General features: G+C 56.6%; 1 protein-coding gene across 3 annotated transcripts; it reads right to left on the reverse strand.

The window, feature by feature from the left end:
* Positions 1-26: 26 nt before the first annotated feature.
* Positions 27-26198, reverse strand: ODAD4 (outer dynein arm docking complex subunit 4). 3 transcript variants are annotated; one of them, XM_062216680.1, is made up of 12 exons: positions 25973-26198; positions 23168-23299; positions 22806-22956; positions 21663-21724; positions 21236-21401; positions 19621-19845; positions 19314-19521; positions 11498-11584; positions 10046-10242; positions 6027-6127; positions 2235-2313; positions 27-654 (listed from the first exon to the last, which is right to left on the reverse strand). In XM_062216680.1, exons 1-12 carry the CDS (start codon positions 26084-26086, stop codon positions 194-196), a joined length of 1983 nt encoding a protein of 660 aa, XP_062072664.1. In that variant the 5' UTR covers positions 26087-26198; the 3' UTR covers positions 27-193. The 3 variants fall into 3 exon arrangements, 2 of the variants coding, with proteins under 2 accessions (XP_062072664.1, XP_062072663.1); XM_062216679.1 differs by lacking the exon at positions 27-654 and adding an exon at positions 737-919 and having other exon boundaries at positions 25973-26170; XR_009868506.1 differs by lacking the exons at positions 27-654; positions 6027-6127 and adding an exon at positions 902-919 and having other exon boundaries at positions 25973-26170.
* Between the last annotated feature and the right edge of the window lie 409 nt (positions 26199-26607).

Below are 26607 nucleotides of genomic sequence, written 5' to 3' on the forward strand. Positions count from 1 at the left end.
CTCGTGGCTTGTGAAAGGGCAAGATGCATATTTAATGGGACAAGAGCGAGGAAGAGGGAGCGGTGACCCGTGCGAGCCAGCCCCCCACCCCGTCTTTTCCTTATTACACGGCAACGCTCGGCTTCCAGGCCCGGCTGAAGGAGGGCCGGGTCTCCGGGCGCGCAGCCCCGCGGCCCTCGCTCCTCGCCAGCCGTCACTCGGATTCCTTCTCCGCCTCCGAGGTGCTCGCTGCGGCTCGCGCTTCTTCGGCCGCGCCCCGCTGCGCGGTCCCCGGCTCTTCCGCCCCCGCGCCGCCTCCTTCCGAAGAGTCCTCGAAGCCCCCGGCCTCGGGGCTGCGCAGCTCCTCCAGGAGCGCCTGCTCCAGCTCTCCCGAGGGCCTCCAGTAGACCTCCCTGGACTCCGGCCTGCCCAGGTCCGACAGGGCCCTGCCGGAGCCCAGCTCGCCCGACGGCCGGCGGGGGGCCGCCGCCTCGCGCTCCCACCGCGTGGTGCTCGACGGCGCCTCCCGGAGCTCCTCGTCGTCCACCTCCCTCTCGCTCTCGGCGGGCTCCGGATCCCAGCGCTTCACCACCCTCTCGGGGTCCTCTCGCCCCCTCCTCGGCTCCCTCCCCTTGGCCTTGGCTGCCTTGTCCACGGTCGGCACAGCGCCCTCTTCTGGAAGACAAGAGACAGGCGGGAGAGAGCGGCCGGGCGGGCGGGCGCAGACGGCGCGACCTGGGCGGCGTGGCGTGGGGAGGGAGGCTGCACCACGGGCTCCAGTGTTCCGCCGAGGGGCCTGAGATCGGTCAAAGAGAAGTCACACCGAAAGAGAGGGCCGGGCCGGGTTTTAAACCCAGGACGGCCTGACCCCAGAGCAACAGGAGATGGGATGGAGCTGTCTTCTCCCGCGTCCTCATCGGGTCCCGCCTTGGCTTCGTGCCTGCGACATTATTTGTTCGGGGGTGGGGGCGGGGGTCTGTAAAAACACCAGCAGGCTGCTAGCAGCAAGTTCAGCTGGAACTGAAACTAAGGCGTCCTCGCTTCTCACAGGGTGCAAAGCCACCCAGCGCCTCCGGCCTCCCCCGTGTGCTCTTCCAGGAAGCACCTGCAGGTCCTCGGGCGTCGCCGCCCCTGGAGGGGAAACCGTAAGCAAGGCTGCCCCCTGCTGTTCTGAGCGGGGAGCGCCTGTCTCGGGCACGCGGCGGCCCGGCGCAGAGGCTGCTGGGAGCGGCTCTCTTCCCAGCTGCTGGCCTGTGGCTTCTTAGAGCCGCTCGGAGGGCACAGGCACAGCCGCTCTCTGAGGGGCTCTGGCCACCACCTGGCAGGTGCCCAGCAAGCTCCTCCTGTTGGCCTTGGAGCCCCGAGGGCTGCAGCCCAGAAGCTGCTTGGCTCCGCTCTAGGCGGCACACCTGTCACTGCACTCTGGCTGGAGCCAGCATGTCACACAGGGGCCAGCCAGAGGCTGCCCTTGTCACCACAGACGGCTTGGTAAAACAAGGGTTCTGGAGCCGGACGTGCTTTAAGCCACGTGGGCCTGTGCAACCGCCTCCCCCTCCCCCCACTCCTCTGTCCTGCTCCCTGCCTCCCCTTCCTCACTTCTGCGCTGAGGACAAGGAGAGCCTGTTGGCTCCTGGAGGCCTCGTGAGAACAATGAGGTGAGGCCAGGCAGAAGCACAGTGCGGCCTCTCACGCCCCACCCCTGCCCCGTGGGCCTGGCCCCCAGAGCAGCGCCCCGCTGGGCTCTGGTCACCCACCTCACTCAGCTCCCTTTCTCCCCAGTGAGGACGGAAGGTGACGGCGGGCAGTGCCGGGCGGGCAGGCGGAGCTCCCGAGGGCAGCGACTGTCCCTCCGCCTCTGTCTCTGCTCCTGCCCACCCCTGCTGCAAACGCCCCCTCTCCCTGCCACCTCCCACTGGCAAAGCCCCTGGGCATCTCTGGGAGCTGGAGGCAGATGACCCTCCCTCTCTGAGGCCTTCCCTGTGTCCCTGGAGGCCGCAGGCCTGGGGAGGGGGGGGGGGAGCGACAGTTCTAACCACCTCTCCCACAGCCTCCTGGCACGGGCCAAGCACTCTGCCAGCCCTTAATGAATGAATCCAGGAAACGTACGAGTGGGCTCTCAGGTCCCCGCCCCCTGGGTTCCAGAGCCAGCCCCAGCTGAATCCTCCCCCTCCTGACCTTGGGCAGGACTGGAGCTGGCCCTGCCCGCCTCCCCGGGAGGGAGCCGCTGGCAGCCGCGTCCCGGTCTGGGGGCTCACCTCTCTTCGCCTTGAGCGTCTCCCTGTAGTTGGTTTTCTTCAGCTCTTCAATGATGCCCTTGTTGGCATCATCCAAGGCCTACGGAGGGAAGAGGGAGCCGTGAGCCCTCTTCCTACGGCCTTCCCGTCCCCACCCAGGCCCTGCCGGCCTGGAAGGCAGGCTCTGGTATGGCCTCCCCACCCCCTTTCCTTGGGGCTTGGCTGAGAACGCTTGCCCTGAGGTCAATTTCTGGACCACATGGAATTACCCACACTAAGAGGCATAGACACATGGCTGCCAGCCAAGTCCAAATCCATTTCTCTGAGGCCTAGGCTTGTATTTGGAAGTTGTACCTATTTTTAATGTCTACCTTTTATTTTTTTAAAGATTTACTTATTTGAAAGGCAGAATGACAGAGAGGGAGGGAGAAAGGCATCTTCCATCTGCTGATTCACTCCCCCAGATGGCACACAGCTGGGTTGGGCCAGGCTGAATCCAGGAGCTGGAACTCCATCTTGGTCTCTCACGTGGGTGCAGGGACTCAAGGACTTGTGCCATCATGGGCTGCCTTCCAGGTGCATTAACAGGGAGGCGGATGGGAAGTGGAGCAGCTGGGACTTGAACCAGTGCTCCAACATGGGATGCAGTTGTCCCAAGAGGTGCCTTTACGCCCTGCACCCAATTTCTACCCTTTTACCTAAAGCTGCTCTTGGCTTCAGTCCATGGAAACAGATAATCCAAGTCACCGAGCACTCACGAGGCAGCAAGCCAGAGGGGCGTCAGAAGCAGCCGAGGGGACAGGCCAGGGGCTGCTGCCCTTGGAAGGGCATCAGAGGGAGGCACAGGGGCCTGGAGAGGCACAGGGGCCTGGAGCGCAGCCTGCCAGCCGCCTGAGGTCTGGCTCCGCCTCCTTCTCCCAGCCCCGCCCTCGGACATTGGGCCTCCTTCCCCCCATTGCAGGGCCCCTTGGTGCTGGAGTGACTCTCGCTGCCCACAGCCAGCTTCTTGAGGGCCAGCACCAGGTCCCACTCCTTTAGCATAGCCTGCTGTGCTTAGTGACTATTCACTGAGCTGCCTTGCTGTGCCACGGATCTGCAGGGCACCCTTGTACACGAGGAGTGCGGAGCCCACACACGTGGATCGTGTGGACAGCAGGGGTGGGTGTTCTTCCTGGGGAGGCCAGGGGCAGGGGCAGCACCGTGACAGGGCTGGGCTCGCTGGGAGGGGACTGTGGGAGCAGGGGAGACTGCCGCACCTGTAGGGCCTCGGGAGGGAAGTGTCGGGCTCATCGCCGTCCTCACATCAGCAGGCCTGGAACTCCCCTCCCAGTGCTCCCTGGGCCCCTGGGCCCCTGCTCCTCCCTGCTGTCCTGTATGCCACCAGCCCTGGGACCCAGGCCCATGGTCTCTTTGCTGACTGCCACAGGCCCTTGCTTGGTGCCCAGGGCCTCCCACATCCTGCCAGGCCCGGCCAAACTCGACCCTGGTCTCGTGGAACCCAGCAGGACCCGCCTCTGCCAGGGAACACCTCGGGGTCACTCCCGGAGTCCCCTCCCCTCTCCCCAGGTGCCTGCTGCACCTCCAGGCAGGCCCCAGGGCGAGCCCCTGTGCTGCTTGTGAGGTTTGCAGTTGGGCCTCTCAAGGACAGAGGCTACCTGGGGTCCAGCCCTGTGCCCGCGGCGGCTGCAGGGTCTGCATGTGCGAAGGGACTGAGGACGGCGGTGGGTGGGCAGTGGGAGGTGAGGTCCTGAAGGCCAGTGAGCTGATGTCATGACATTACCGGGTACGTGCACCTGGAGCGGTTCTGGGACAGGGCTGGGGGTGGGAGAGCCAGAAGCACCTCCAAGCCTCCGCCCCCTGCCTCCTGACACCTACACCGGGCCGGCACTGTCCAGCAGAAACTCTGCTGCTGCTGAGACTATTCTAGACCTGCAGTATGTAGTACCCAGGAAACACAGGCAGCTAAGTTTCCGTTTTGCTCACACGGCCGGCAGGGAGCACCGGTCCTGGCAACTACAGCCGTGCGACCTGGCCGCGGGGGCGGGGTGAGGGGCTCCTGGAAGAAGGCGCCTTTAACCTGGAACCCAAAGGAGAGGGGTGGGAGGGCGGGCTGAGGACAGCGCAGAGAGCACGGCCTGTGCCGAGGCAGGGAAGGGCTGGTGCTGGGTGGGACAGGCCAGCGAGCAGGGGAGAGGCCCGCAGGGGTCAGCTTTCCAACAGCCTTCCCACCTGGCTGGAAAAAGCCAGAAGGTTCCTCCAGAGACACCTGTGCACGAGAGAGGTTTAAGCCTGCAGCAGTTCCTGTTGTCTCCTGGAGGAGGTCGTATGTTGGAAACTCCAGGTCCTAAAATCAGTTACAGGGTCTCAACCAGCATTAAATAAGAACGAATACAACAGGAATGACCAGTGTAGGTAGGACCTATGTTGTGTAGGACTTCTGTTTCTAGTTTTCGTTTCTTTCAAATACAAGCACACTTCAAGAAGTTCACGGAAATGGAATGAAAGGGTAAGTTGAGGAGCAGGTGTCAGCTTAGCCATTCAGACAACCACATCCCACAGTGTAATTACCTGGGTTCAATTCCCGTCTCTGGCTCCTGACTCCAGCTTCTTGCTAATGCAGACCCCGGGAGGCAGTAGTGATGGTTCAAGGAGTAGGGTTGCTGCCACTCATATGGGAGACCTGGATTATATTCCTGGCTCTTAGCTTTGGCCCTGTCCCAGCCCCAGCTGATGCAGGCATTTGGGGAGTGAACCAGCAGGCAGAAGTGTGTGCTCGGATTCTCAAATAAGTAAAAAATGCAAAGGTAAATTTATTTTGGTGCAAAAACTTCTGAAATTCATGCCTACAAGGGATCTTCCAGATGTTCTTGAAAAATACTTATTATGGGAGCAAGTGTCGTGGTGCAGTGGGTTGAGCTGCCCCTTGGGATGCCCACATCTCCTATCAGAGTGCTCGTTCATATCCTGCTGCTCGGCTTCTGACCCAGCTTCCTGCTCACGCGCCTGGGAAGCAGCAGATGGTGCAAGGGCTTGAGTTCCAGCTACCGTGTGGGAGACCTGAGGGAGTTCCTGGCTCCTGGTTTCAGCCTGGTCCAGTCCCTTCTGTTGTGGCCAGCACATGCAAGATTCTTTCTCTGTCTCTCTCTCCCTCCCTACTGCCCTCCATTATTCTGCCTTTTAAATAAATATGAAAATCTTTAAAAATTTTTGTAATGGGGCCGGTGTTGTAGTGTAGCAGGTAAAGCGTCACCTGTGACGCCGGCATCCCATATGGGCACCAGTTTGAGTCCTGGCTGCTGCACTTTTGACCCAGTTCCCTGCTAGTGTGTCTGGGAAAGCAGTGGAAGATGATCCAAATGTTTGGGCCCCTGCACCCACATGGGAGACCCAGAGAAAGCTCCAGGCTCCTGGCTCCTAGCTTTAGCCTGGCCCAGCCCTGGCCACTGGGACCATTTGGGGAGTAAGTCAATGGATGGAAGACCTCTGTCTGTCTCTCCCTCTCTCTCTGTAACTCTGCCTTTAATAAATCAATTCTTAAAATGTGTGTAATGAAAAAGCTATGTAATGGACCGATGGACTTCAAAAATGTTTTGCACCAAAGTAAACTTAGCTTTTAATTCCAATTTTTCAGGAATTCTGTATGTGCTTTGGGTTGCTATACAAAGGTCGACAGCGGCAGACTTGTAAACACTGCTCTACCTAGCACACCCCTGCGCTTGGTAGGGAGTAAACAGGCACAGAGGGGCCCGCTGGGAAGACAGGCAGGGGAGCTGAGGGCCCAGCCCCCAAACCACGCCCTGGTGAGGGGCTCACGCAGATGATGGCCTGCTGCGCCTCGTTGTTGTGCACCAACTTCGCTCTCTCCAAGGCCTTCTCAAAGTTGTTCACGGCTGACTCGAAGTCTCTCAGCTTCACTGGATGGCGAGGGGGAAGGTACAGGGAGGAGGTGACATTTGTGTGTGGCGTGATGGAGCCAGGTTAGAAGGCTGTGAGGACGGGAGTCAGCCCCCCGGCCGCAGCCTCAGCACCCGCCTTCCCTTCACAGTCTTGGGCTGCCTCGGCCGGGGGACCAGGACCTGGGGACCTGAGCCTTGGCTCTCAGGCCACACAAAGGGGTCAGTTAGGGAAGGGGAATCTGGCAAGGGGCTGGTACATACGTCATGGGTCTCCAGGGCTGGGGAGGCTGCTCCATTTTTTTTTTTTTTTTAAGATTTTATTTATTTATTTAAGATATAGAGTTACAGACAGTGAGAGGAAGAGACAGAGAGAAAGATCCTCCCTCTGTTGGCCCACTCTCCAAATGGCCGCAACAGCTGGAGCTGCACAGATCCGAAGCCAGGAGCCAGGAGCCTCCTCAAGGCCTCCCATGAAGGTGCAGGCGCCCAAGGACTTGTGCCATCCTCCACTGCCCTGCCAGGCCATAGCAGAGAGCTGGACTGGAAGAGGAGCAGCCAGGACTAGAACCAGCGCCCACATGGGATGCTGGTGCCACAGGTGGAGGATTAACCTACTGTGCCACAGCACAGGCCCTGACTGCTCCATCTTGCCACATCTTTAGATTGTTCCAGAAGAGGAAAGGCATATTTTTTATTTTTACAAATTTATTTATTTGAAAGTTAGAGAGAATCTTTCATCTGCTGGTTCATTCCCCAATTGGCCTCAATGGCCAGGGCTGAGCTAGGCCAAAGCTAGGAGCCAGGAGCTTCATCTGGGTCTCCCACGAAGGTGCAGGGGCCCCAGCACTTGGGCTACCTTCTGCTGCTTTCCAGGTGCCTTAGCAGGGAGCTGGATCAGAAGTGGAGCAGCCTGGACTTGAATCGATGCCCATGTTAGATGCCAGCATTGTGGGGGGTGGCTTTACCAGCTACGCCACAACACTGGCCCAAAGCCGTATTTGTTAAATGATCCTTCAGACTTCTTACAAATGCTACACACAGGTGGAGGCTGGAGGTAGCCCATGGGCCAGCTGCTAGACCTCAGCTCCCTCATGCCCACTCCCATTCTGCAGTGCTCTGCATCCAGGGAAGTGACTTGTCTGAGCTCCACGCCTCCCAGTTGATGCTGGAGCTGGGAATGGAACCAGTGACCCACAGATGGATCAACCGATTGCAGCTCATCAAACGAGCTTCCTTTCAGAGGGGAAGGAGAAGAGTGCTCCCCAGGACCTCACTGACACTGTCCCATTTGGCTTCCTAACAAGCCACATCCCTTCCCACCTTGCTCAGGGCCATTCCCTGGCCAGAAGCCTCTGCCTCGGCACTTGGAAGAACCAGCATTTTCTTATGTCTAAAGTTTCTACCTGAAAGTTATTTGGTCAGGGGCCAGCATTGTGGCGCAGTGTACTGCCTCCTGCAGTGCCGGCATCCTGTATGGGAGTGCTGGTTTGAGGCCCAGCTGCTCCGCTTCCAATCCAGCTCCCTGCTGATGCACCTGGGAAAGGAGCAGAAGATGGCTTGAGTACTTGCGCTCCTGCCACCCACGTGGAAGACCCGGATGGAATTCCAGGCTCCTGGCTTCAGCCCTGGTCAGTGCAGCCATTTGAGGAATGAACCAGCAGATGGAAGATTCTCTCTTTCTCTCTCTCTCTTTCTCTGCCTCTCCCTCTCTGTAACAGTAAAGATTTTTATTTATTTGAAAGGCAGAGTTATGGGGTAGGGGGAGAAAGAGATCTTCCATCTGCTGGTTCATTCCCCAGTTGGCCACAACAGCCCAGACTGTGCCAGGCCGAAGCTAGGAACCAGGAGCTTTTTCTAGGTTTCCTGTGTGGGTGCAGGGGCCCAAGCACTTGGGCCATCTTGTGCTGCTTTCCCAGATGCATTAGCAGGGAGCTGGGTCAGATGTGCAGCATCTAGGTTTTGAACTGGCACCAATATGGGATGCCAGTGTTGCAGGTGGCAGCTTAACCTGCTACGCCACAATGCCAGCCCCCAAAAATACATCTTTAAAAAAAATTCCATCACTCTGCAAAGTTTCCTCCCGGAACTTGAGCCAATCTACCCACCTCTCAGTGCCTCCCTTCCTCATCTCTACAATGAGGGCCAAAGAGGTGGGCGTCGCTTGGGACGCCTCTGTCCCATGCCAGAGTGCCTGCTTTGAGTTCCAGATGCTCTGCTGTTCAATCCCGCTTCCTTCTAATGCACCTGGGAGGCAGCAGATGCTGGGCCCCCGCTACCCAGGTGGGAGCCCTGAACAGAGTTCCAGGCTCCTGGCTTTGGCCTGGCCCAGCCCTTGCTTTTGCAGGTATTTGGGGAGAGAATTGGCACATGGATGATCTCTCTCTTCTCTGTTTCTCCCCGTCTCTCTGTCTTTCAAAGGAAGGAAGAAAAGAAGGAAACAAAATAAAAGGTTTGTGGAAAATAGAATCACAGATAAGTTTATTTATTTATTTATTTATTTATTTATTTATTTGATAGGCAGAGTTAGACAATGAGAGAGAGAGACAGAGAGAAAGGTCTTCCTTCCATTGGTTCACTCCCTAAATGGCCACTATGGCTGGAGCTACGCCAATCCAAAGCCAGGAGCCAGGTGCTTCTTCCTGGTCTCACATGCAGGTGCAGGTACCCGAGCAGTTGGGCCATCCTCCACTGCCCTTCCAGGCCACAGCAGAGAGCTGGACTGGAAGAGCAACAACAGAGACTAGAACCCGGTGTCCATATGGGATGCTGGCACCGCAGGCAGAGGATTAACCAAGTGAGCCACGGCGCTGGCCCCAGATAAGTTTATTTTGGGGCCGGCATTGTGGCATAGTGGGTAAAGCTGCCAATTGCATACCATATGTGCGCCAGTTCAAGTCCTGGCTGCTCCACTTCTGATCCAGCTCCCTGCTAATGAACCAAAACATGGAAGATCTCTCTTTCTGTCTCTCCCTCTCTCTCTGTAACTCTGCCTTTCAAATAAATAAATAAATCTTTTAAAAAACAGAGATAAGCTCATTTTCTGGCAAAAAATGTTGAAATCCATGCAAATTAGGGGTCTTCAACAACTTTTTGAGAAGGGCAGGCGTGTGGCCTGGTGGCTGGACTCTGGACGCTTGCATCCTTTATCAGAGTGCTGGGTTCAAGTCCCAGCTCCACTCCTGGTTCCAGCTTCCTGCCAGTGTATACCCTGGGACACAGCACGTGACCGCTCCAGTAATTGGGTGCCTGTCTCTCCCACCTGGGAGACCTGGGTTGCATTTTTGGCTTCTGGCTTTGGCCCGGCTCAGCCTCTGCCACTGCAGGTATCTGAAGAGTGAACCAGCAGACGGAAACTCTGCCTGTCCCTCTCTTTCTCTGTGACTCAAATAAACACATGAATGAGTAAATTTTGAGATCCATGGGACAGACGTGCTCTCTGCCTCCTGCTTCTATGAGGGCTGCCGCTTAGCCAGCATCCTCATCACCAGACCCCGGGGCTGCCAACCCTGCAACCTCAAACTGGGAGCCGGGATACATGTCTTCCAAAGGGGGAGAAAAGCTCATGGAAAATGCGTACTACAAAAACTCTGCATGGGTTTCACATTCTTTTGCACCAAGATAGATTTCTTTTAGCTCCATCTGTCTACAGACAGAAGAACCCTCACCCGTGGGCACAGCGTTGAGGACGACGGGATTCGGTGCTGGCCAGTGGCTGAGCTCAAGGTCAGGGGCAGCAACTCCTGAGGTTTTCAAGCCGTAAACGACCTTTGCTTAAAGCCCACGCTTACCATGTGCCAATCAAAATGAAGCGGCTTCGCCTCCTCTCTGAGCTTGTCTGGGCAGAGACAAACTGGCAGGATGCCTGGCCCCGAGCTGGGAGCTGCCAGCTGGGCTCCAGGGCCAAGAAAGGCAGTGTGGTGGTCTCTGAGCCCCTACCTTGCGCCTGCGCCACCAGCACGCTGGCATTCAGCTGCCACTCCATGTCCCCTTCCTCCTCGGCACACTGCTGGGACTTCTCGCCATAGTTCTGGGCCTGCCAGGGCTGGTCCAGCTCCAGGTAGCAGCGGCCGATCTCGTGGAACAGCCAGGTCTTCTCCAGGGTGGTTTTGGCCAGCGGAATCTTCTCCTCCCACCTGGGAAGAGGAAGAACCAGGGGCAGCTTCTTCCTCTTCATTGCTGCACTGGGCCACAGGAGGCCAGGGCTTCCTGCTGGAGTCCAACAAAGCCTGTTCTCCAACCACCAGTCCCGGGAGAGGCAATACACATTTTCACGGTTTAAAACCACCCAAGCTATTCTGACAACATCAATGGGACCAAATTTGAGGCTACAGTTGAAAATCATGCCTTTTTTTTTTTTTTTTTTTTTTGACAGGCAGAGTTAGACAATGAGAAAGAGAGACAGAGAGAAAGGTCTTCCTTCCGTTAGTTCACCCACCAAATGGCTGTTGCGGCTGGCTGATCCAAAGCCAGGAGCAAGGCACTTCCTCCTAGTCTCCCATGCGGGTGCAGGGCCCAAGCACTTGGGCCATCCTCCACTGCCTTCCCGGGCCACAGCTGAGAGCTGGACTGGAAGAGGAGCAACCAGGACAGAATCCGGCACCCCAACTGGGACTAGAACCCAGGGTGCCAACGCTGCAGGCGGAAGATTAGCCTAGTGAGCCACAACGCCGGCCTGAAAATCATGCTTAACAAGAGCATGTGAGGGGCAGTGCTAAGGTGTAGAGGGTAAGGCTGCCGCCTGCAGTGCCGGCATCCCATATGGGCGCTGGTTCAGGTCCCAGCTGCTCCACTTCCAGTCCAGCTCTCTGCTATGGCCTGGGAAAGCAGTGGAAGATGGCCCAAGTTCTTGGGTCCTAGAAGAAGCTCCTGGCAGCCAATTGAGGAGTGAACCATTGGATGGAAGACCTCTCTCTCTCTCTCTCTCTCTCTCTCTCTGCCTCTCCTCTCTCTGTGTAACTCTGACTTTCAAATAAATACATCTTTTTAAAAAATAGCATTTGAGGGGCTGGCACTGCGGTGCAGCAGGTGAAGCTGCCACCTGCAAAGCTGGCATCCCATACAGGAGCCTGCTGGTTTGAGTCCAGGCTGCTCTACTTCCAATCCAGCTCCCTACTAATGTGCCTGGGAAAGACCCAGTACATCACAGGCCTAACAAGTACTCCTGGTGACTCTCACCACTGGAAAATTTTGAGAAGATGCTGACTCTATCCCAGGGACTAATCTAACCGAGAGGCCTGGAGTTAGTGGCCAGTGGTCCTCTGGCGGAGCCGGGCGCTGGATGGGCGCTTCTGATGCCTCTGCTGGCACTCTGGCCCCAGGCTGGGACACCAGCATGTGGGTGGGAAGGCTGGGCCTCTGGTGGGGAGCAGGCAATCCCTGGGCACTCACGTGTCGATGGCTTGCTGGAATTTCCCAACTTTGGCAAAAACCCTGCCGATGTTGTCCAAGGCTCTCGATTTTGCATCAGGAAGGTCCCTGCAGGAAAGCAGCAGAACAAAGCATTCACTGGAAATCGGCTCCGGGCAAAGACAGGGGCCCAGGGCATGGGAGGGACCCCAAGGCCAAGAAAGAACCATTCTGGGGTGGATGTGTGGTGCAGGGGTTGTTGCTACTTGGGATGCCTGCATCCCATACTGGAGTGTCTGGTTTGAGTCCAGGCTACTCTACTTCCATCCAGTCTAACTTCCTGCTAATGTGCACCTTGGGAGGCAGCAGATGACAGGTTAAGTACCTGGGTCTCTGCCATCCATGTGGGAAACCCAGACTGAGTTCTGGCTTCCCGGCTTTAGCCTGTCCCAAGCCTGACTGCTGTAGGCATTTAGGAAGTAAACCAGAAGATGGCGTATCTGTCTCTCTCTTTCTGCCTTTCTTCTTTTTTCAAACATTTATTTTATTTGAAAGGCAGAAATACAGAGAGAGGGAGAGGGGAGAGGAGAGAGGGGAGAGGGGAGAGGGGAGAGGGGAGAGGTCTTTCATCTGCTGGTTCACTCCCCAAATGCCCACAACAGCCAGCGCTGGCCAGACCGAAGCCGGGAGCCAGGAGCTTCCTCTGGGTCTCCCACGTGGGTGCAGGGGCCCAAGCACTTGGGCCATCTTCTGTTGCTTTCCCAGGAGCATTAGCAGGGAGCTGGGTGAGAAGTGGAGCAGCCGGGTTTGAATCCATATGGGATGCAGGCATTGCAGGCAGAGGCTTAACCTGCTACACCACAACAATGACCCCCTCTCTCTGCCTTTAAAATAAATAAAGTGAACCGGTTTTAGGAGCTCTCTGGAAGATAATCAGCCTCAGAAAGACTCCTCTTTTAGAAAACTAGCTCGAGGAGGTAATGTGGGGTAGGCGTTTGGCACAATGGTTAATACGCTTCTTTGGACACTTGCACCCCCTATCAGAGCACCTGGGCTGGGAGCCCAGCTCTGCCTCCAGCTCCAGCTTCCTGCTAATGTACACCCTGGGAGGCAGCAGGCAATGGCTCAAGTTCTCGGGTCCCTGCCGTGTATGTGGGAGCCCCCGACTGAATTCAAGGCTCCTGGCTTGGGCTTGGGCTTGGACCAGCCCTGACTGTTGTAGGCATTTGGGGAGTGAACCTGTGGATGGAGATCTTGCTCTCTGTCTCTCTTTGCCTTTAAAATAAAGTAAAAAGAAGAAAGAGGCCACTGTTGTGGCACAGGAAAAGCCAACACCTACAATGCCAGCATCCTTATGGGTGCCAGTTTGTCCCAGCTGCTCCACTTCTGACCCAGCTCCCCACTAATGGCCCAAGAAAAGCAGCAGAAGATGGTCTAAGTGTTTGGACCCTTGCCACCCACGTGGGAGACCCAGATGAAGCTCCTGGTTCCTGGTTTCAGCCTGGCCCAGCGCTGGCTGTTGTGGGCATGTGGGAAGTAAACCAGCAGGTGGAAGATTTGTTTGTCTCTCCCCCTTTCTCTGTAACTGTAGCTTTCAAAATAAATTTTAAGGCCGGTGCTGCAGCTCACTAGGCTAATCCTCTGCCTGCGGCGCCAGTACCCAGAGTTCTAGTCCCAGTTGGGGTGCCGGATTCTGTCCTGGTTGCTCTTCTTCCAGTCCAGCTCTCTGGTGTGGCCCAGGAAGGCAATGGAGGATGGCCCAAGTGCTTGGGCCCTGCACCTGCATGGGAAACCAGGAGGAAGCACCTGGCTCCTGGCTTCGGATCAGCGCAGCGGCTATTTGGGGGGTGAACCAATGGAAGGAAGACCTTTCTCTCTGTCTCTCTTTCTCACTGTCTAACTCTGCCTGTCAAAAAAAAAAATTTTTTTTTAATCATTAAAAAAAAAAAAAAAGTCTTTACACTAACTTGTACTTTTGTCCTTTGATGGAGGGAAGAAGCTGGGAGCCAGGAACACAACCCAGGCCTCTCACGTGGGTGGCAGGACTCAGTTAGCTGAGCCATCGCCACTGCCCCCCAGGGCCTGCATTAGCAGGAAGCTGGAGTCAGGAGCAGAGGCAGGCGCTCGATCTGGGACTCGGGCATCATAATCACTAGGCTCCAGGGCTGCCTCTGTTTAGCTCTGTTTTCACGTCTATAATCAGGCAACACTCCACGCTGTAGAACAGAGTAAGTGTTCCAATGAGCTCAGCAGAAGAGGCTGGCTTTATAGACCGAAAAGGACTGGAGAAAGCAGAAACTAAGAAGTCTGGTCGCTTCAGCGTCACTTTCCTTGTAAGGGAGAGCCTGGCAGACGAACAGGAAAATCACCTGCTGGTGGACCCAGGCTATTTCATGTCCCTTTTCTGTGTAAGGATTGAGGCAGGGGCCAGCGCTGTGGCGCAGCGGGTTAACACCCTGGCCTGAAGCGCTGGCGTCCAATCCAGCTCTCTGCTGTGGCCTGGGAAAGCAGTAGAGGATGGCCCATGTCCTTGGGCCCCTGCACCCATGTGGGAGACCCGGAAGAAGCTCCGTTCCACAGCTCCAGCCATTGCGGCCAATTGGGGAGTGAACCATTGGATGGAAGACCTCCCTCTCCTCTCTCTGTGTAACTCTGAATTTCAAATAAATAAATAAAATCTTAAAAAAAAAAAAAAAGGATTGAGAACTTGACGATTGTGCCAATTCAAACTGGCTTGTTTGGGAAATTTGGCCATTATCTCTTTCTTATCTCAGAAAGGTCAAATAAACAACTTAGTTTCAGCTTGGTGCATGACATTTTAGTGTGACTCACGTGTTTTAAAAGTGGAGCAGCAGGGAGACCGAGAGACAGAGCTCCTGCCTGCCAGCTCACCCCACAGTGGCCCCGTGCCGGGGGAGGGGCGGGGGGAAGCTGGGAACTCAAGCTGGGTCTCCCATGTGGGTGACAGGGACTCAGCTGGCCACCACCCGCTGCCTCCCAGGGTCAACATTAGCAGAGAGCTGGAGGGCACCCCAAGGCCAGCCCAAGTGATGCCACTGTGGTTTTTCACCCTGGTCTGCCAGGGCCTAGTGTAGGAGTTCAGTCCTAAACAATGACCCCTTGTAATTTTTATTTAACACTCCCCGCAAAAGCAGCAATCCCCCTGCCCCAATCCCTCCAGGCAGCGCGTTCTCTCCCTCCCTCTTCCCGGGCCAGCCTGGGCACCTGCTCTCCGCTCCTGCGACCCGTGACTCCATAACAAAACCCTGGGGACTGGCCGGTGCCAGTCTCGGCCCCTCAGCCCTCACCCTGCGTGACCCCTCTTGGGCACGTCTCGCATGGCTGATGCATCCTCCCCGCTGTGGCCAGGGCTGCCGTCCCAACACAAACCTGCCAGGCCATTCCTGTCCCTGGGGCCTGCCTTGTATCCCACAGAGCTTCAGTGTAGCATTGTTTGGAGCAACCTGAATGCTCGCCCACAGGGAAGCAGGTCAACGTGTTAAGGCACCATGGCAAAGGGCCTTTCTATGAGGCCATTCAAGGGACGAGACCCTTTCTGCAACGTCTTTAAAATGAACAAAACCCACAAGAACAAACTGCACTTGTTTTTAAAATCCTATGCATGTGTGTACGCCCCTAAGTATGTAGGCAAATACACCGAGGAGGAGCCAGGGGAGTGGGCAGGAGGGTGGGAGGACTCTCTCGTTTAGCTCCCAGTGCCACCCGGCTGTGGGTCAAGCACAGCGCTGTGGTCCTTGTGTAAACACTCTTTCAGGGACTTCAGGACCTGCAGGCTGCCGTGAAACCCAAGCCCTGGGACCAGGGGACTCTGATCTCCGGGTGCTAGCCGGAGAAGGATGAGGTCTGGGGACAGTCCCCAAACTACCAACAGCAGCCAGGGCGCAGCTGAAGAAATGTCCGCTGGACCTGAGCCAAGAGCATTCTTTTAATGAGCACGGACGTTTTGGGGAGGAAGACATCAAGTCGCTCACACTGGACCTCTGTCGGCTACAGAGGAGGGGGCGGGACGACTCCTGGCAGGGCATCAGGAGACTCGTGGCTGCTCCTGGATTGGCTGGAGTGAGCCATCAGGGGAAGTTAATAGGAACTAGGAACAGGGCCCTGGCCCTGTGGCCGGCTGTAGGACAGAGTTTCAACATCCACCTAGGATTGTCCAAGTCTTTTGTGTTGGCTTCACCTGCAGCTGTTAACTGATTAACTTCCTGCATCCCCTTCCAGCACCCTCGCTGGCCTTATCAACAGGCGCCCAGGCGCCCAGCTCTGCCACACCAACTGCAGCTCCTCAAATCCTCCACCCCACCATGCCTCTCGGCCTCTGGGGCCCTCTCCCTTCCCACTGTCCACCTCTGTCCACTCTCCTGTCCTCTCTGAAGTCTCCACCCCCACCCCGACTACGGTGCTCTCCCCTGCCTGTCTCCTTGACCTTGGACCACGCTATGAACCTGCTGCTCTCCCAGAGCCTCTGAGGTCGACCTGCCTGTCCAGAACGGCTGCTCCGTTTTGGTGTGATGAATGAGTGAATAAGCTGTAATCGTTAATTTATTCATAACAATAATATGTAATAAATAATAATAGCAGGGTTAAGCCTCTGCTTAGGATGCCTGCATCCCATGGTGCAGTCCAGTTGGGCCAGCTCCCTGCTGGGAAAGCAGACGAGGGCCCAAGTGCTTGAGCCCCTGCCACCCATGTGGGAGACTTGGATGGAGTTCCTTGCTCCTGGCTTCAGCCTGGCTCAGCACCAGTATTTTGGGAAGCGAACCAGTGGATGGAAGATTCTGTCAGTCTGCCTTTCAAATATTAAATACATATTTAAAAATGATTATAGCAGCCATGAGATGTTGTGAAGTCATCTACGGAGCAGTCAGAAGTTGGTGGCTGATGGCTCCGTGGCACAGTGAGCTAATCCTCTGCCTGTGGCACTGGCATCCATATGGATGCTGGTTCTAGTCCCGGCTGCTCCACTTCCAGTCCAGCTCTCCGCTGTGGCCTGGGAAGCAGTAGAATATGGCCCTTGGGCCCACAAGAAGCTCCTGGCTTTGGATCAGCTCAGCTCCAGCCACTGCAGACATTTGGGGAATGAACCAGTGGATGGAAGACCTCTCTCTCTGCCTCTGCCTCTCTGTAACTCTGCCTTTCAAATAAATAAATCTTTAAAATAAAATAAAATAAAATAAAGAATTTGAAGGCTGGGGGCACTGAAGAAGCCACTTAGAGGCAGGCGAATGCAGGGCACATGGAACTCACGAGGAGGGTCCAGGAGAGGCCCATCTGTGGCTGGGAAAAAGGAGCAAAGGTTGCTCAGGATACCGGTTTACCTCTCAGCCGCCTCACACATTACATGCCCATCATGAGCAGGGGCTGGGCCTAAAAGACAGCCCCTTCCGCAGGGCACCTGTGGGAGGCAGCACGGGCGGGCGGGGTTCCCAGCCCCACCCCCGGGGGGCACACAGCAGCCTGTCCTGGAGCTGGGCTCCCATTCGAGCCTGGAGGAATGAGTAGGCGGCGAAGCAAGTGCTAGGGGGAGAGGATATTTACCCCCAGCCGGGGAGCAGTGGGACTGTGGGAGCAGTAGGACAGAGCACAGGACTGGCAGCCCTTTGAGCGCCCTGAAGAGAATCAGGTCAAGGGAGGCCAGAGCAAGCTAGGCCGGGAAGGGCCGCACATTGCGCAAGGCGCTGGAGCTGTGCCCATCGCTTCACGGGAGGGCTGCGGAGCTGCAGGGAGCCCAGGTCAGAGCCGGGCAAGGAGCGCAGGGAACCGAGCAGGCGCCATGGGCCCAGCAAGGGAAGGGAGGTGAGCGGGCAGCTTCCGGAGGGCCAACCATGCAGAGGGAGCCCCAGAGCGTGGAAGACGCAAAGGACGGTAAGGGACCCCAATTTGGACATGGTGGGTGTGCATCTGCTGTGGGGTACTCCAGCAGAAATGCCTTAGAGTCCGTTGGACATGCAGGTCCGGGCCTTGGAAGAGGGGTGTGGTGAAGTGGAGACGGCCAGGTCATTAGTGCGTGGGAGTCCACACAGTCTCCCTGGAGTTAGTATCATCATGCCTTCACTAGAGATGAGGAAACGGAAGCCATGAGCAGCTTAAGCCACACAGATCCTGATTGGCACAGCCAGGACTCAGAGCCAGGTCTGGCTGCAAAGCTGGTTTGTCACCGCTGTCTGGAGCGAGCACGCGGTGATGCCCTCGCTCAGCGCAGCGAGGGCAGGTGAGGAACAGCTCGTGGGACTTGTGGAAGTGGAGAGGAGAGGGCGGAAAGCACGGAGGTGGCCGTGGAGAAGGCCTCGAGTGCCAGCTGCAGGCGGCGAGGGGCTAATGCCTGTTTGTCAGCAGCGGAAGGAGAGTTGGAAAATGAAAGTCGTCTTTGGAGAGCTGTGGGAGCAGCTGGAGAGCCAGCAGAGGCAGGGGGAGCAGCAGCAGCAGCAGGAGGAGGAGCTGAGGGCTGAGCCTCTGGGGACGAAAGCGGGACAGGGCAGGCAGGCGGCCTGGTGTTAAAGTCATATTCCGTATCTGAGTGCCTGGGTTCGATACCCGGCTCGGCTCCTGACTCCAGCTTCCTGCGAATGCAGACCCTAGGAGGCCGCACTGATGGCTCAAGAAATTGGGTTTCTGCCCCCCTCTTGGGAGACCTGGATGGCGTTCCTGGCTCCCAGGTTCTGTCCAGCCTAGTCGCAGCCATTGTAGGCATTTGGGGCAATGGAGCAGAGCTTTGTCTCTTAAATAAATAACCTTAAAAAATTTAAAAACAGAAATGTATATGTTAATGTTATTTAGCTATTTTTATCTATTTCAAAGGCAGAGCAGTAGAAAAAGAAAGAGAAGGAGATTTTCCATCCACTCGTTCATCATCCTCCCCCAAATGCCTGCAACAGCCAGCACTGGGTCCGTCTGAAGCCAGGAGCCAGCACTCCATCCAGGTTTACCACGAGGGTGGTAGGAGCCCAAGCACTCGGACCATCCTCTGCTGCCTTCCCAGGTGCATTAGCAGGGGGCTGGATCAGAAGCAGAACAGCTGGGACTTGAACTGGCGCTCAGCTGAGTATCAAGCCACTGTGCCACAATGGCCCTTGTCCCAAGTTCTTGACAAGGACTTCTGCATTTCACTCTCCCTTCCACCCTGCACGGGAGGTACTATGGTGATGCCACATGACTGAGGAGGAAGTACACGGCTGAGCAAGATCAAGTGACTTGCCTTAAGGCCCCATAGCAGGCGGCACAAGTGCCTGAGCCCAGGTGTGCCCGTCTCCAGTGCCCCTGCACCGCGGTTTCCAAGGCCCTCCTTGGTCCGATCCCTGCACAACACCTCCAGCCTCCTCTTGGCTATCCTGCAATGCCCCATTGTCCAGCTATGAGCTTCTTCCTGCCCTACGGCCTGCCCACGGGCCCCGCGTGCACTCAGCACTCACTCAAGTCCTCCAGGAGTACGCTGCTGTTCCTTCCTGGCACCTCCCACGGCTGCCATCAGTCAGCTATGTCACCTTTTGTTCCATATCTGTGGGGAAGTGACCCTTGCTGGTGTCCGGTCACTGCTGTATTCTCAATTGCTTGCAGCACCGGGCATGGCTGGGGCTGAATGTGTGCTTGTTGAAGGGAGGTGAGAATAAAATGTACCTAAGAACCAGGCCCCTAGGAGCTTTGGGCAACTCAGGGCCACTCCTCTCTCTTTGCCATAAAAAAGCTAACAGTCCAGGTTTGCCCCTCCGTTTAGTCCTGGGGCAGGTGACCCCTACCCACTCAGGGAAATCTACAGGGCAGAAGATGGGGGCTAAGCCACCAGAAGCCAGCCCCAGGCCCACAGGGCTGCAGGCCACGTCCCTGCCGGCCCCAGCGCACTCACTGCTCCTTGGCGATCTCCAGGTCCTTCCTGTGGCTCTGCAGCGCCGCCGCCATCTGGCCCAGCTCGATCTGGGCGTTCCCTATGCAGCTGTACAGGTTCCCGACCAGTTCGTCCTTGTTGGGCACCTCCTCTTTGTCCCACTCCAAGACCTTCTTCAGCACTTTCTCAGCTTTCTGAAGACTCCCTTCAGCGCTGCCGCTGGTCAGCACTGCGAAGGGAAGGGGAAGTCCCACCCACAGGTCGGCGGAGCCAGGGGCGCGGCCTGCTGAGCTGCTCCCCCCACCCACCCTCTGAGAGGGCCACCCACGCATGTCGATGTCCTCCAGGCTCTTGAGGATGTAGCGCGCCGTCTGCGAGGGCCGGCGCTTGCGGTCCCGCAGCCACCTCTCCTGCATCAGCTTCCGGTCCCGCTCCCTGGCGTAGATGGGCTTCTGCTGCCTCCAGAAGTTGCTGCGGGTGTCCAGGTAGTTGATGCCCGTGATGATGAGGTCCTCCACCGTCAGGCCGCTCTTGATGGTGCCTTTGATCAGGTCTGTGGGGGAACCGGGGTGAGGAGGCGTCCAAGGGGGTCGGGGGCCCTGCTGTGGGGCCATCTGGGGGGCTCTCCCTGGAGCTGCAGAAACGGTGAGGACAGCGAGAGACGCCGTGAAGGAGAAGGTGCATCCGGGCCAGGATGGGGCCAGAGCTGCCCCTTGTAGGCACTCGCGTGGTAAAGGCCTCTCGTGTAAGATGTGAGGAGCTAGCAGAGGGGCAGCTGGTGGACAGCCCAAGGGAAGCGTCCACAGCAGCCAGGGCCCGAGTAGCTGGGCCCCAGCCACCTACGTGGGAGGCCAGGATGGAGCTCCTGGCTCCCAGCTTCAGCCCTGCCCAGTCCTGGCTGTTGCAGGCATCTGGTGGAGTGAACCAGAAGATGGAAGATCTCTCTCCCTCTTTTTTCTCTGTCACTCTGCCTTTCAAATAAAAAATAACTCTTAAAAAAAGAGAAGGGGTAGCCCACCCCCGGCAAAGTTTTAAGAAGACCTGTTCCTGAACATGGGGCTCTCTTTCTCTCGACCTCTGTATCTCGCTTTCCCTCTTGATCTCTCTCTTAGGCTTTCTTCCTCTTTTCCTTCTTCGCCCCTTCCCTCCAGTCTGTCAGGTTTTAAAAAAGGGGGAAGGTGGCCGGTGCCGTGGCTTAACAGGCTAATCCTCTGCCTTGCGGTGCCAGCACACCGGGTTCTAGTCCCGGTTGGGGCGCTGGATTCTATTCCTGTTGCCCCTCTTCCAGGCCAGCTCTCTGCTATGGCCGGGATTGCAGTGGAGGATGGCCCAAGTCCTTAGGCCCTACACCCGCATGGGAGACCGGGAGAAGCGCCTGGCTCCTGGCTTCGGATCAGCACAATGCAGCGGCCATTGGAGGGTGAACCAACGGCAAAAAGGAAGACCTTTCTCTCTGTCTCTCTCTCATTATCACTCCACCACTAACTCCTCACAGCCTTGGGTAAGTGACCTCTCTCCTTATGCAGGAAAGGAGAGACTGGAACATCCCAGCACTGACAGCCTCGGAGCCGAGCGCCAGTCTGCCGGACTGCTCTGCCCGTCGTACACAGTGAAGGCCCAGGGGATGCTGCTCAGGAGAGCACGGTGGTGTAGGAGCCCAGGTCCCTACCATCCCTTTCTAGGTCCCCTTGCACTTAAGGGCACCAGCTCTGACATTGGACTTTGCTGGATCAGAACACAAGCCATGTTCTTGCCTACTTAAGGTGTTTCCTCAGGCCTGTGCCTCGGTTTCCTTACCTGCAAAATCAGAATGCAAAGCCTAAACCCTGCCCATAGCTACATGCTGCTAATGTCACTCGACAGGCTCGGCCTCTGGCTCGCGTGTTCAGCATCTACCCCAGATCTCTGCCCCAAGTCCCTGCTGCCAACAAAGAGTCCGAAACCTTCATCCAACAGGAGCTTTTCCAGATACTCCTTGTCCACATAGAGCTCTCCCAGGAGCTGGCGGATGATCTTCTCGCTCTTGAACGAGCCCTTCCGCTTGGACTCCCTCTTGGTGGTGTGTAAGAGGTGCTTCACGGGGTGAGGCTTCTGCTGGGTTTTCAGATTCTGGGGAAAATGGAACAACACCCGACAGAGCCTCAACAAGGAGTCAGTGCTCAGGCATGGCCCCCGAGCGGTCCCAGGGTCCTCCTCCTCCTCCAGGACCTCTGTGGGCCAAGAACCATGGAGCATGCTGGGCTGGGCAACAGCTAGACTCCTAAGAGCCCTCTGGAATCCCACAGCTGACTGCAATGGCCGGAAATGGATCGCTACCAGGCAAGACCTGTGTTTCCCAGGCCCACGCGGCCTCAGAACCGGGGTCCTTACCTCCGCCTGCTTGCTTAGGAAGGAGAGGTCCCCTTTGTTCTCCAGCTTAATGGAAGAAGGACCTGCAGGGACAGAAGCTGCAGCCAGCTTGGCCGGGCCCCCACGCACGACCTCTCACACGTTTCATGTGGAAATGGCAGCCTGTGGCAGGGTGATGGCGGAGGCTGTGGCAAAGTTGGCCCTGAGCCAGCCCGGTGGGCAGACGTGCAGGTTGTTTGGTACAATACTCTCCTAGGAGCCACCCGGCCCTGCCAGCCTCGTTTCCAAACAAGGAGGTGCAGGCAAAACTCCCTATCTCACGCATTTTTACACTCTGCCACTCACACGGACACTCACTCGTCTCCCTCCCTCCCCAGCCACTGAGTCGATGGGTAAGGCCAGCCCTTCCTAGGCACGTGATGAGGGAGGAAACCAGGGCCTAGGAAGGCTGGGCTCAGACCCCATTCTACCCTGTGACTCCAGGCTAAGAACAGCTTTGAAAGAGCCCCCTTCTGGGGCCGGCGTTGTGGAATAGTGGGTTAAGCTGCTGCCGCAACACTGGCATCTGCTGTGGGCCCCAGTTCAGACCCAGCTACTTCATTTCTGATCCAGCTCCCTGCTAATGGCCTGGGGAAGCAGCAGAAGATGGCCCAGATGTTTGGGCCTCTGCCATCCATGTGGGAGACCCAGAAGAAGCTCCTGGTTTTCGTCTGGCCCAGTCCTGACAGTTGGGGTCATTTGGGAGTGAACCAGTAGATGGGAGATCTCCTTCTCTTTCTCTCTCTCCCTCTCTCTAACTCTGCCTTTCCAAAAAAAAAAAAAAATATATATATATATATATAAAAGAAACATCCCCTTCGAATCTAGCTTTGAGAAAAACCAGGTGATGTAGCAGTTGCTACAGCAGAGCAGGGCCTGGTCCTCCCAGCGGACAGTTCCTAATCCTCAGCACCATCAGTAGCGGCCAAACCCAAGTGTGTGACTCCCCGCAGGCCTGGCAGTGGCCGCTCACCCACTGTACCTCTGGCCTCTCTCTAAACCGAAGGATTCCAAGAGCCTCCCCGGATTAGGGGCGAGAGTGCCTTATGACAAGAAATTCAAACCCGAGTCTGAAAGGCTGCACGATGTACTCAAAGGAAAGCCGAAGTCCTCGCGCTCACTCACTTCCCACTGAGTTGTTGATTGCTTCCTGGGCCTTCTGGATCCCAACTTTGAATTCTCGATCAGGCCGCAGCTTGTAGCCCCGATGATAGAACACCAAGGCAAACTCGAAGTCTCTCATGGTGTACAGTGTCTCGGCCTTTTGTAGAATCCCCTGGAGAGAGAGGAAGTCAAATCAAGGTGAACGGGGACGGCCTTACAGGACTAGGTTTGGGAGTCAGTTTGGGAGGCAGGGAGACAATGACATCAAACACTAGGCGGTCCAGCTGGTTCTTCAACTACTGCAACCAGAGGCTACCAGGGGCAACGGCAGGCACCCAGGCACCCAGGCACGGAGAGCAAGATCCTCCCACCCATGCAGTCACCTTGCAGAAAGTCGGGTCACCCTGCAGTGAAGCCTCGGCATCCTTCAGGGACTTCTCCAACTCCCCCATCTTCAGGAAGCACTTGGAGCGGGCCACCAGGCAGTTCTTGTCCCCATTCTGCAGGTGAAGAGCCTGAGGAAGGAGCCGGGCTGCTTAGCAGGCACCAGGAAGGGCAGGCAAGCTCTGCAGCCCAGACCCTCCTGCAGAGCGGCACGCCGGCCTCTGGATCTATGGACCAAAAGCAGAACGCCACAGCCTTCTGTTCAATCTGCTTAATGATCTGTGTACGGCTCTCCCTGAACGAGGCCGAATCACAGCCGCTGTGGAAGCCACGACTGAGACGTGGGAGTCTGCTACCCTGTGGATTATCTGCTACCCTGTGGATAGTCTGACTTTCCACCCCAGCCCATATTCCCCATCCCCCAGCACGCAGGCGACAGAACCTGAGGATGTGCTGGGCGTGCCAAATTCAACCTCAAATCCGAAAAGCCTGCATAAGATTCACAAAACAAATTTCAAAGGCTGAGCATCCTAAAGGCAAACAAAATGGACTTTAGGGCAGTCTGCAACGTGGGTGATCCATTTCCAATAGATTTCTCTTTTTATGCAGCTAATTGAGAATGAATCACTGTTGCACATGATTAAGACAAGAATGTCAGGAAAACTGAAACTGATTTTGGCCCTCAAGCAGGGGTTGAGCGCTTCTCATATTATAGTCTGTTTTTTTTTTTTTTTTTTTTTTAAATTTTTGACAGGCAGAGTGGACAGTGAGAGAGACAGAGAGAAAGGTCTTCCTTTTTGCCGTTGGTTCACCCTCCAATGGCCGCCACGGCCGGCGCGCTGCAGCCAGCGCACTGCGCTGATCCGATCAATGGCAGGAGCCAGGTGCCTACCCTGGTCTCCCATGGGGTACAGGGCCCAAATACTTGGGCCATCCTCCACTGCACACCCTGGTCACAGCAGAGAGCTGGCCTGGAAGAGGGGCAACTGGGACAGAATCCGGCGCCCCAACCGGGACTAGAACCTGGTGTGCCGGCGCCGCTAGGCGGAGGATTAGCCTATTGAGCCGCGGCGCCGACTGTTTTTTTTTTTTTTTTTTAACATTTATTTATTTATTTGAAAGGCAGCATTACAGAGAGAAAGATCTTCCATCCACTGGTTCACTCTCCGAATGGCTACAACAGCTGGAGCTGGGCTGATCCGAAGCCAGGAGCCAGGAGCTTCTTCCGGGTCTCCCACGCAGGTGCAGGGACCCAAGCACTTGGGTCATCTTCCACTGCTTTCCCAGGCACATTAGCAGGGAGCTGGATCAGAAGTGAAACAGCCTGAACTTGAACTGGCGCCATATGGGATGCTGATGCTGCAGCTGGCAGCTCTGCCTGCTGTGCCACAGCACCAGCTCCCTGGACTCAAATTTCCACCTCTCTGGCCACCATTTCTGGTCTGAAGGTGTGATTGGTGATGGAAAGAGACAAAAAGCCTCTAAGTAGCAGTTGTGAAGCTCGACTTTAGGGGAAGTCTTGGAATTGGTTAGGGGGCTCTCCTACCACTCCATCTGGAACAAGAGTGGCCCATTTGTAGCCATAGGAACACTTACTGAGGGGTTGGTGTTGTGGTGCAGTGGGTGAGGTACCACTTGTGATGCGGACATCCCACACTGGAGCACCGTTTTGAGTCCCAGCTGCTCCATTTCTGATCTAGCTCCCCGCTCATGTGCCTGGGAAGCAGCAGATAATAGCCCAAGTACTTGGGCCCTGCCACCCACGTGGGAGACCTGGATGGGGTTCCTGGTTCCTGGCTTGGCTTGGCTTTGCCCAGCTATGTCCATTGCAGCCATTTGGAGAGTGAACCCAGCAGATGGAAGATTCTCTCCCTGCCCCTACTTCTCACTCTGCCTTTCAAGTAAAAAAATAAGTCTTATCTTAAACAAACAAACCTGGGGCCACCTGCAACACTGACATCCCGTATGGGCGCTGGTTTGAGTCCTGGCTGCTCCGATTCTGATCCAGCTCCCTGCTAATGCACCTGGGAAAGCAGCAGAAGATGGCCCAAGTACATGGCCCCTGTACCCACAGAGGAGACCCTGATGAAGCTCCTGGCTTCTGACTTGGGCCAGGTGCAGCCATTTGAGGCGTGAACCAGGGGATAGAAGGTTATCTTTCCCTCTGTCTCTCTGTAACTCTGCTTTTCAACTAAATAAATCTTTAACAACAACCTCAGAACATGTTACCATGTACATGTGTCCGTGTACAGCACAGCACTGGAGTCTCAGGGCCTGGCTTGGAATCCTTTCTCCACCACTTGCTAATTCAGTGACCTTGGGCATGCTGCTCAACTTCTAGGTCCTCTGCTCATCTATAAAATGGAGTAATAATAGTACCTCCCTCATAAGCCTGTGTTGTCCTTAGCGGTATGCCTAACATCCTAAATTAGCACCCGGTTCCTTTAGGCTCTGGTAGTGCAATTCACACTACGGTTACTACAACAACGCTAATTATTAACACCTTCGCCGGGCAGCTGCATGCCAGACTTCACAGCTTCTACGCAGCCTCCTCACCAGTCTCCCGGCCAGCAATGGGAACCTGCAGCAGCGGTCTGTGAGAAAGCTGGCTGACCACGACATATTCAAGTAAAAGCGAGGGAAGAGCACGGAGGCCGCAAGTAGGCATTGCTAGAAAATGGGCAAGCGCGGGGCTAATCTGCAACGCTGGGGATCAGCCAGGAGTAACGGGAACAGCGGGGTTCTCCGCGGAATCAGTAATGGACAGTGCCTTTGCGTGACCCATGGGTTCCAATGCCACTCACGTTGCTGAAGCTCTGGGCGGCTTTGGAGAACTCCCCGCACAGATAGAGCCGCTCGCCCTCCGCCATGTAAGAAGGAAAGGTGCTTCGCAAGCTGTCAGCTTCGGGGTCCGACATGGTGAGCGCCGGGGGAGCCGCCGGAGTGCGGAAAGGCAGGAAGAGAGGCTGGAGAACCTCGGTCCGGCTTGTGGATGCCCCGTCTCTTAGCAACGGAGAGCCGCACGGCGACTTCCGGCCCCGCCCCCAGCTCGCGCCGGGGCGTGGTCCGGGCCCGGCCGCCGTGGGCGTGCGCATGCGCCGAGGCTGCGGTGCCGCGGCGCCTGGGCGTGGCGGGCGCGTGGCCGGCGGCTGCGCGTCCGCGTGGTTGCTCTCGCGCGCTCTGTGGGATTTCCGCCTGGCGGCCACGTGGAAAGGTTCCACTGCAGGGCAGCCCAGAAAACAGGAAGAGGGTTGGAGGCAAATATCCAATAGGGGAAAAGGCATACGTGGAAGGGACTTGTGTCCTGTGTGTGGCCGCCGGGGAGAGGGCCGCGGGCTTGGAGGCTGAGTCCTCTGGGCCCTCGCTGTCTGAGTGCCTGACCCTGCGCGAGGCCCACGCGGGCCGGAACCCTGACTGTTCCAGCTGCCAGAGGACTGGA

Source organism: Lepus europaeus, chromosome 18 (genome assembly GCF_033115175.1).
Source record: "Lepus europaeus isolate LE1 chromosome 18, mLepTim1.pri, whole genome shotgun sequence".
Taxonomy (NCBI): domain Eukaryota; kingdom Metazoa; phylum Chordata; class Mammalia; order Lagomorpha; family Leporidae; genus Lepus; species Lepus europaeus.

Bases quoted from the DNA above. Each gene is read 5' to 3' on its own strand.
- ODAD4 (XM_062216680.1), bottom strand. From the start codon at position 26,086: ATGTCGGACCCCGAAGCTGACAGCTTGCGAAGCACCTTTCCTTCTTAC. The intron at 19,846-21,235 runs GTTTCGGACTCT...GTTCCCCCACAG, and splicing joins AAAGCTCCTGTTGGATGAAG to ACCTGATCAAAGGCACCATC. The intron at 19,522-19,620 runs GTGGGTGGCCCT...TTCCCTTCGCAG, and splicing joins CCTGGAGGACATCGACATGC to TGCTGACCAGCGGCAGCGCT.